The 10314-nt window shown below is 41.9% G+C and overlaps 1 protein-coding gene across 1 annotated transcript in view; it reads left to right on the forward strand.

The window, feature by feature from the left end:
- Nucleotides 1-9922, forward strand: part of NXPH2 (neurexophilin 2) — a 143773-nt gene extending 133851 nt beyond the window's left edge. The window contains exon 2 of the mRNA XM_045298414.1: nt 6777-9922. Within this exon, the coding sequence (XP_045154349.1) occupies nt 6777-7520 (744 nt within the window). The 3' untranslated portion in view covers nt 7521-9922. The remainder of the gene's footprint in view (nt 1-6776) is intronic.
- Nucleotides 9923-10314: the final 392 nt, after the last annotated feature.

A 10314-nucleotide genomic window follows, 5' to 3' on the forward strand; every position in this document is an offset into this window, starting at 1 on the left:
GCTTGTTTATCTTCAAGCCTTTAAGACCTCAGATGCTATATATTTGGATAGCCAGGCACCATCATCTTTCTCTAGCACATTTGCTTACGCACCTGCTTTGTCTTCAGCGATTGTGTCGGAAGGTTAGCATCATGGAATGCCAGTTTAATAGAACAAAGTATTCTTGCATTGAGGGAGTACTTGAGTGGAGGCCCAATGTCCATTAATGAAAATGCTCTTAAAAAAATGTATAGCCTCAAAAATCTATCAATCTGAATCAACTTAAGAGTAATAGGTTTTTGGTTTATATATATATATACTGTGGGCTCCTGAGTGGTATCACAGAACAATAAAGGACTTTAGTGCTAAAATAAGGAAATCTTAAACTGGTTGTGAAAGGAATTCTGGTAGTATAGGGGTTATGCGTTGGGCTGCTAACAACAAGTTTCACAGTTTGAGCCCACCAGCCCCGCTGTGGGAAAAAATCAGGCCTTCTACTCTTGTTAAGATTGACAGCCCCAGAAACCTACAGGGGCAGTCTACTCTGTCCTAAAGGGTCGATATCAGTCAGAATCAATTATATAGCATTGAGTTTGTTTCTGAGTTTTTGTTATTGTGTCTAGGAGCCATTGAGTTTGTTTTGACTTACAGCAGCCCAGAAACAATAGGAAAAACACTGCCTGGTCCCACATTAGTCTCACTTGATGCTGTGGTAGCGCCCATTGTTGCAATCATTGTCAATCTGTCTCCTTGAGTGACTTCTTCATTTTTCACTTACCCTTTACCAAGCATGATGTCCCTCTCCTGGGCCTGGTTCCTTCTGATAACATGACCGTAGCACATGAGAAGTCTTACCATCATCATTGCTAAGGAACATTCCAGCTGAATGTCTTCCAAGACATTCCTATATATTTTTTGCCAATATCATTATTCAAAGGCATCATTGCTTCTCAGTCGCCCTTATTCATTGTCCGTTTTCACACTTTGTTGTTAGGTGCCATCAAGTTGATTCTGCTTCATAGTAGCCCCTATAAAATAGAACAAAATACTGCCCAGTCCTGTTCCATCCTCACAATCTTTGTTATAATTGAGCCCATTGTGGCAGCCACTGTGTCAATCCACCTCCTTGACCATCTTCGTCTTTTCCACGGCCCCTCCATAATACATGAGACGAAATCTCACCATCTTTGCGTCTGAGGAGCATCTTACTGTACCACTTACATTGTACCAATGTACAAAGTGACATCTTCCAACTTTCACATGCATATGAGGCAATGGACAATACTACAGCTTGGGCAGGTGTTCTTTAGCCCTCAAAGGGACATCCTTGCTCTTCAGCACTTTAAAGAGATCTGTGCAGTATATTTACCAAGTGCAATGCATTGATTGATATCTTGGCTGTTGCTTCCATGGGTGTTGATTGTGGATTCTAGCAAGATGAAGTCCTTATCTCAATCTTATCTCCGTGTATCTTGATGTTCTTCATTGGTCCAGTTGTGAGGATTTTGGTTTTCTTTATGTTGAGTTGTAACTCAGACTGAAAGTTACAACCCTGGATCATTAGCAAGTGCTTCAAGTCCTCATCACTTTCATCAAGCACGGTTGTGTTATCTGCATAATGCAAGCTTTTAGTAAGGCTTTCTCCAATCCCAATGCCTCAGACATACAGCTTGAATATGTATGTAGAGAGATACATGCATGTGAGGTGATTGAAAATACCGTGATTGGGTAAGACACACCTTAGTCCTCAGAGTGACATCCTTGCTCTTTAATGCTTGAAATAGGTCTAAACTGACTTGACGGCAGTGAGTATATATCAAGTAGCAGGGTTTCTGGGTCATATAATAATTCTATTGCCCATTACTTGAGGCAGCACCATGTTGTTTCACACTGTGCTGTTTTCCAGCCCCACCAGCAGTGTATGAGGGTTCTAATCCCTTTGTGCTCTTATTCCTTGACGTCCATTCCTAAAGACATCAATTGTAAATCCAAATAAATGAAATTATTGAGAACTTTAGTCTTTTTTTCCTGATGTCTCTCACTAGCCTGATTGTGGAGATTTTGTTTTGTTTTTATGTTGAGGCATAATTCAGAGTAGATGTGCCTTTCTTATGAGTAATCTCTGATTGGATCGGAGCTGCCACCCCTTCAGTTAGCAACCATTGCTTGACCATCTACATGCTCTAGGGAAACTGTGGACTTTAATTAATAATAGCGTGCCCATATTGGCTTATTCATTGTGACAAATGTACCATAATATAAGATGTTAACAATAGCAGAAACTTGGTACAGAGTATATGGGAACTCTCTCTACTCTCTATTGTACAACTTTGTTATAAAGTAAAATTATTCTGAGACTAAATGTTTCTTCAAACTACATAACAGATATACTTGAAAAATAAAAATGATCTTCTGATAGAATGTTTGCAGAGGAAGGTGCTTTTGAGTTTATAAATTATTTCCATAATTTATGACAGTTCTCACATCTGCTACTATAAAATTCACTGCATCTTCTCTGCCTGTTGGGAAAAGATGCATTTAATTATCAGTGAAATTCCTCTTCAGCTTGTTAGGATGAATGATTTGAATCTGTCATCTTTTTTTCCCTCCCTGAATACAAAGGAACTGAAATAAGCACAGTTTTATGCTGTACCCCTTACCTACCACCTGCTTCCCTTAATTGATGAAGGTGTGAGCTTTTATTAATCTTTTTGAGTCCCTCTGTAAGATGCAGAAAAAGCTAATAGGATACCATTGTATCTCGCTAATGTGCGTGCTTTGTGAAATTGATACGACCTGCCAAGACACAAATTACTTAAGCTTTGATAAATGTGCTGAAATCAAGGGCTGTTCAAACATTGGAGCACGGAGGTTCTTCTTGTCCCCATTTTGTGCTCACTCTTAAGTGTTTTCACAGTATTGCTGTGATACGACAGCAAGGGTACAAGAATTACCATGAAGAGCCCCAACAAGTACAAAAGCAACCAGGGAGAAACAACCATGGGTTTTGTCAATCACATCTCACAGTCTCGCCTCGGCCTGAGTGGTGTGCCAACAGGTTCAGTCTGCCCAGCGTGCTGTATCACAGAAACGGTTTGGGAATGAGGGCGCCAGCCAGACACTTCGTACTTGTAGCTCCCTTTGCTGACTCGCTGGTTAGGCTGGAATCAAAGATCCCCAAACACATGTGGTTGGCAGAGCGAGCTCACCTCTGCCTGTGATCTGGATGTGACTCAGACACCGGTGAAACTGGAAAGCCCAGGAAAGATCCCATGGATGTGCTGGGATAGAGAAGGTTGATTTCTACTTGGTCATTAATTTACCACACGGCACTGCACAAGTTGCTCGATTAACCAGTAATCAGTTTCTTTGAGAGGTCTTGATGTTCATATAACCCTTTAGGGACATTTCTTGAGGAGAAGAATGGTACTGTGCACTGAGCCATGAAAAACAATCAGTCATTACAAACTAGCCTTTGTCTGGCATTGGGCCTAGTCATTTCTATTCATTTATCTAGTTCTTGAAACTGGATAAAAGGAGGTGAGAAAACGCTTTGAATCAAGAAAGGATCTCAGTTATGCTCATGAAGTATTAACCTATAGCACAATGTGTAAAAGTAAGAATTGATTTTTTGTTGTTGTTAAACTAAATCAAAAAGAGGAGTGACCAAGGATATACGTTTGCTGAAAGAGAAAGAGAGGAAGGAGAGCGGAAGGGAAGGAAGAAATTAAGGAGTGTATCAAGATCAAAAACCACAAGGAACGATCAGAAGGTAAAGCAAGCGCACCTTACACACAGGATTCGCAGCAAATGTCAGGAGTGTCTGTCAGCATTTCCCAAACAAGGCAAGTCTCGTGAAAGTCTGGGAGCAGGTGCAAAATGATGGAACGATTGCGGTGATGGACAACAACAGACAAAATTCCAGAGAAGCAAAGTTAGTCCTTTCCCTGGATCAGCAAGTGGCCTCTCACCTGCCCATGTACCCTGGGCCTTCTTGCTAGTGAAGCTTAGGTGAACTCCACTTGAGCCACAGAGCATCAATTCTCAGGAGATTCAGGTCGTATTGAGCATTAGGGAACTGGACGTCATGGCTGTTACCAGTTGCCTTAGAAGAGGGTTGCGCTTGTTGTAATTAGACGGTATGAAACCAGAAAGCTCTACTTAGTGTGTCAGGTATGTCCAACATAATTGATTCAGAAAACCTCTGTGGTCATGAATGCCCTGTCCTTTCTTTGTAAAAACCACAGCTTTTTAACTCCGGGAGAGGAAGAAGACTCCGTTTCAATTACGTAGGCTCCTAGAGAAGTAGTAGAGATTTAAACTCACTGCTGTGGAGTTGATTCCATAGCCATTCATATAGGGCTTCCGAGATTAAATGTTTACAGGAGTAGAAAGCCTCATCTTTCTCCCACAGATCGGCTGGTGGGTGGGAACTGCTGATTTGGGGGTTAGCAAGCCCACAGTGCTACCGCAGGAAGTGAGAATGTACCTCATACCAATGTGTCCTTTTGCCAAACCTCAGTAATTTAAGTCAAGAGCAAAGAATTCAGGGAACAGAAATGAAGAAGAGAGGCCTTCAGGAAAGAGCAAAGAGACGAAATCATCCACGGACTTGCAGGACTGGATTCTCACTCTAAAGTGACCAGAATTAAAATGCTTCTTCACGAAGCTTACACTTCTAAACTAGTATGACAATATGAAAGATAACATTCCATTATTAAAATCTACTCTGTATTTGAGAGGACTATATTTCAGGCTCTGCTTTCTTTTCTTTTCTTTTCTTGCTTGCTTGCTTGCATGCTTTTTTTTCCAAATTGGATTTGTGGAATAATCCGCAACCAAGTTTGACTTTGCAAACGACTCGGGCAACAGTCCGTAAACTCCGAGTCCGTCGTCCGTCCTTCTTCTCATCGGGCTGACCATTTTCCGGAGCAACGTTACCATAGTGGTTATGCATTAGCCATAGAAGCCTTTCAGTGTTTCCGCTTGAAACAGCTACTCACCCTACTCTATGATGCCCACCTACATAATCACCCCAAGCAGTGGTTTCACATATGAGGGTAGGTCAAAAAGTATTGCTACAGATATATGCTCTTATGTGATAGAAACATTGTAGCAAGCCATAGAAACGCTTATTGAACAAAAATTTCATAATATGAAACCGTTGTTTTTCAAGCTAGGCTACATCTAGGTGTGTACACTTCTGAAGAAGGTATTTCCAATCTCTCTAACACCCTGCACCCCACCCCACCCCACGAATTCTGTGCCCTTTGATTTCGGCCACTTCCAAAGACAGCTTGAGCATCCTTGAGTGATTCAAACCGTGTTCCCTTGTAGTGTTCTTTGAGTTCAGGAAACAAACTAAGCCTGAAGGGGCGAAATCAGGGCTGTTGGGTAGATAGAATTGGCTTTTCCAACGAAATTTTTCTGAGCCTGCCCTTGGTACCCTCAGAGAAAGAGCAAGTGCCGTGTGGTGATTTTTAGAAAATTCATTGGCACAACAAACATTCTTGGCCTTTTTCCTATCAAGTCACCTTCCACTTAACGTCTTCATGAAACATCCTTGTGATTGTTTCGTCTCCTCTGAGAAAAGCTATCAAAATTATTCCTTTGGAATAATAAAAAACAATTACCACCACCTGAACTGCCCTCTCTGCCGTGAATTTACCCCCGCAGACCCCTTAGAAGCGGCTGTGTTGACCGTACATTTTCCTGAAGGCAGCCTAATAGAAATGAGGAAAGTGACTGTACTGCGAGGACCCGTCTGCAGCCATGCACAGCCCTTAAAGACGTCTTTCAGACACGCCCGGCATTTGGTTTGGGTTCAACCCTTGCATGTATTTCACTGGAACCCTGGTAGTAACATTTGTTACTTACTTTAGATGTTATGATTCTGCCCTACAAAATCCATATTGACTTAACCAACTGATGTTTAGAAATCATGTGGGACTTGCAATGCAAAGAAAAGAAAAAGAAAAATCAAGTGCATGTAAACTGTCATCTCTCTCTAGTGCCTGGACAGACCCGCGAGGGCTCCATCAAAGCTGTGTGTGCCTAACCGTTTCACTCTCATCATCGTTTCTCAGCAGTTCTGTCTTCCAGAATATTTTGCCATTATAATGAAATTCACTACATTATTTCAATCTATTCAAATGTTTGTTAAACATCTCTGCTTTAGTAAAGTTAGCTAAATTATGATTTTTGTAATTACAATTTATATTTTTCAATTACAACTTTCTAACTGCTTTTTTCTTGATAGAGGCTGAGAGAGAATTATGTCACTATCAACCAAATTATATGTCATGAGCCTATGAATACAGTTAAACCTTTCACATTTATAAATGTATTTAAAAGAGATTTATCAATACGTTCTTATCACATCACTTGTAGCTGCTTGGTAGGAACCGTCAACATTCTAGAATTAGCTGCCTTCTCCTGTCAGGGCAGCATTGAGGTCAGGGAGAGGCATTCACAAGTTAATGATTCTAACAAAATTTTAAATGGCATAACCAGCTCTCTTTCTTCAATCAGGGTAAATAAAATTGTAAAGATTGGGAGACAGTCGTATTAAAATGAAGTGCTCTTTTCTTAATCTCATCATTCTCATTTGTGTACTTACTGATCTCCCTGGCTTAGCAGAGTGCTCATCTGGTGACGCTGTTGAGCCCAGCTGTGTGTGAACTGCTGTTTGAGGAGAATCTAAGTGATGTTGGAATAATTTCCCTTGTGCTTTGACTTCACCGTGTGTGCACACAAAGCCTAACCTAAAGTTCATTTCTGTTTCTCTTTTCACACAGCTATTCTGTGACAGTCAAAACGTGGTGCATGCCACCGAGGGGCTGGATTGGGAAGACAAGGATGCTCCCGGGACCTTGGTTGGAAACGTGGTGCACTCAAGGATCATCAGTCCATTGCGCCTCTTTGTGAAACAGTCCCCGGTGCCCAAGCCCGGTCAACTGGCCCATGCAGACAGCATGGAAAACTTCTGGGACTGGCTGGCCAATATCACAGAGGTTCAGGAGCCATTGGCAAGAACTAAACGGAGGCCGATAGTAAAAACTGGAAAATTTAAGAAAATGTTTGGATGGGGTGACTTCCATTCCAACATTAAAACTGTCAAACTCAACCTCCTTATCACGGGGAAAATTGTCGACCATGGAAATGGAACCTTCAGTGTTTATTTTCGACATAATTCTACAGGCCTGGGCAATGTTTCAGTGAGCTTGGTACCCCCTTCCAAAGTGGTGGAATTCGAAGTTGCCCCCCAGTCTACCTTGGAGACCAAGGAGTCCAAATCTTTCAACTGCCGCATTGAATATGAAAAAACAGACCGGGCAAAGAAGACCGCCCTGTGCAACTTTGACCCGTCCAAGATCTGCTACCAGGAGCAGACTCAGAGCCATGTCTCTTGGCTGTGTTCCAAGCCCTTCAAGGTCATTTGCATCTACATTGCTTTCTACAGTGTTGATTACAAACTTGTGCAAAAGGTCTGTCCTGACTACAATTACCATAGTGAGACCCCATACTTATCTTCTGGCTGACTCTTTCCACAGTGCTGGAACGGAGGCCCATCTGTATGTAATCAGAATGCCCCGGAACCATGCCCGGCTCTTCAGGGCAAAGGATCTCTTTTGTCTCTGGCATTGGACTTAGTTCCCCATCAGGTTTTCAGATTTCGAAAAACCAGAAACATATTTGCGTGTGAAATGTGTTTGTTTCAATCCTAAGCCATCTAAAGAGTAAAACTGCTTATAAAACCATCCCTTTAATGTAAGATGGCACAGTTCTAGAAATAGTATTATTTCTCTAAAAGAAGTATTAATGGTTCGCAACATGTGACAAGAAGGATCCAAATTATGCATGTGATAAACATTGCTCTTGAAATGAGCCTGCCTTTGAAATGTGTTTTGGAAGGTTATTTTAAAAATAGCAGATTCGAAAAAGGAACTGAAAAGATTGTATTGGATAGATGAATTGTGTTTCTGACATTGAATTCTTCTTTGATTGCAGTCTTTTTCTCCACATCTGTGCTGTTGTGGATAGGAGAGATGAAATGATAAGACTTGTTTCAAAACCCACGTGTGCATGTGCCGCGCCACGGTGGAACGAGATTCATCCTTATTTGAGGTGGAGCTGCGGGGGCTGCGATTGCAACTCTGGGTCTTGTGTTGGTCACCGTCCTCAGATTTCTTATCTGAGGAATAACATTGGCACAGCGGTGGCAAGGGAATTATTGGAAAAGACAAATATGGATATATTTTACATCAGTTCAATAATAAGGAAAATCATAGGTCAAGTTGTTTTCAGACACATTTTTTAGACTCTCGTGCCAAATTCAAGACTGGCAGATGATCACAAACCCTAGAATATTAACTGCCTGCACCCTCTAAGCATTAGTTACATTAGAGTCTAATGTATAACTTCCTTCTATTTATTTGTCTTTTAATGCTGTGTGTGTGTGTGTGTGTGTGTGTGTGTTAGACATCGGAAATCAAGAAAAGGTGATTGATTGTTTCCAAGGTTAGAATGGGAACGAATCAGAACATCAAAAGCAAACTCGGGGTCCTTGTTCGTAGCCGCTCAGATTCCGCTCTCCTAAGAAATGGTTCTTGCTGAGTCGACTCCCACTTGTAACGAGTAACCCCACATGTGTCAGAGTGCAAGTGTGCTCCGGTAGGGTGTTCAGTGGCTGGTTGTTTGGGTGGGGTGTTGGTTACAAGAGTTGGGCCATGATCCGCATAGCCTGAAGTTAGAAACCACCAGGGGCCCCATCGGATGAAGACTGAGCTTTCTACTCCCGTAAACAGTTAACTTCGTGGAAGCCACAGGGGGACGCGATGAGGCAGCACTGGCTCGAGATGGGTTTGTTTTGAGTTTTTTGGAAGTAGATGACCAGGCCTTTCTTCGACACCCTTTCTGGATGAATCCTAACCTCCAATCTTTACAGTTAGCTTATTAATGGTTTACACCACTCTTGACTCCAAGTTTTTTCTTAGATTTAGTTAATTATTCAAATGGAGGATCAAATTCTATGTGGAACTATCATGTTTGCTAATTACTAAGTGTTGATAAGTAAGATCCATGATTCAACTCGGTTTTTCAGATTATTTCCAAATAATGTTACTTTCCAAAGCGTGAAGAACCCTAGTGGCACATGGGCTAAGCACAAGGTGGACTGTCCAAATCCACCAGCGCTCTGTGGGAGGAGAAAGACTGGGTGGTCTGCTCCCGTAATGAGTTAGTCTCAGAAGCCCTAAGGAGCGGTGGACGCTGTCCGGTAGTGTCACGGGGACTTGAAATCAGCCAGGTGGCACTGCGTTTGGTGCGCATTCTAGCCCGTGGTGTTGTGTCGTCTTCTCTGAGGGGTAGTGAGTTGTAATCCTATATCGGAACACGAGATCCTCTTATTAATGCAGAAAAGGGTGTTGGTTGATCAGCAAAAAGTCTTTTAGAAGAGTCATAGAAGAGTTATTCGTTGTGTAATAGTTGGTCACTCGCTCCCCTCTTCTTTGTAAAATATCAAATGAAGGTGAAACATTAAATCTCGGACTAAAGATAAGTCTTGACCAGCAGAAATGGTTGAACTGCGTTGTTCAAAGAGGCCACAGCTCCGTTTTCTCTCTCGTGTCTCCATCCCTTTCCGTTCACTGGTGATGACCGCACAGTGTTCCAGTTGGTCTGTTGGTCTAAATCGTACTAGCTTAGTGTGTGGTAGTCACGCGTGAAGTTGTCGCTCTGAACTCAAAGATGCTGTGGTGATTTTGTGCTTGGTGAGTGCTATTTTGAGACACCTTTTTATTTTCATCTACAAACAGAATTAAAATGTTGCTTATTGTACAGTATGTGGGAGCTAGCTATGTACATATACTTAGAATTTTTTGTGTACAAAGAAAGTATGTGTACACATTTCTATGTAAATAAAAAGAATTTGCTAAATCTGTCACACGATTTCAAAGTGGTCATTTTGTAAAGACACTCCTCATTTCCTCCTAAGGCGTTGTGGGGGGTCAGGTAGGGGTGAGGTAAGTGTAAAAAGCATTGCTACCTGGGTGCCGGTTCCTGCCGACACAGGTGTATGCCAAACAAATCATGCTTACGCATGTCCCGGTGACCAATGGGTGCCTTCAGACACGTTCTCTCCCTAGTACACTTGTCTTAGTCTCCTTAGGGTGACTGCAAAAACTTTCTGGGCCATGGTAAGAAAAAAACAATTGTTCGGCCAGGACTAACATCAATTTTTAAACAAAATTTAAATGGACATCTTCCCAAATCACTGACTCTTTGCAGCAAGTCTGTGGGAATAAAGTGCTGTTTCTAGATGCATCGAGCATTTTA

Source organism: Echinops telfairi, unplaced genomic scaffold (assembly GCF_000313985.2).
Source record: "Echinops telfairi isolate 266 unplaced genomic scaffold, ASM31398v2 ScPeMD7_4;HRSCAF=17, whole genome shotgun sequence".
NCBI lineage: Eukaryota > Metazoa > Chordata > Mammalia > Afrosoricida > Tenrecidae > Echinops > Echinops telfairi.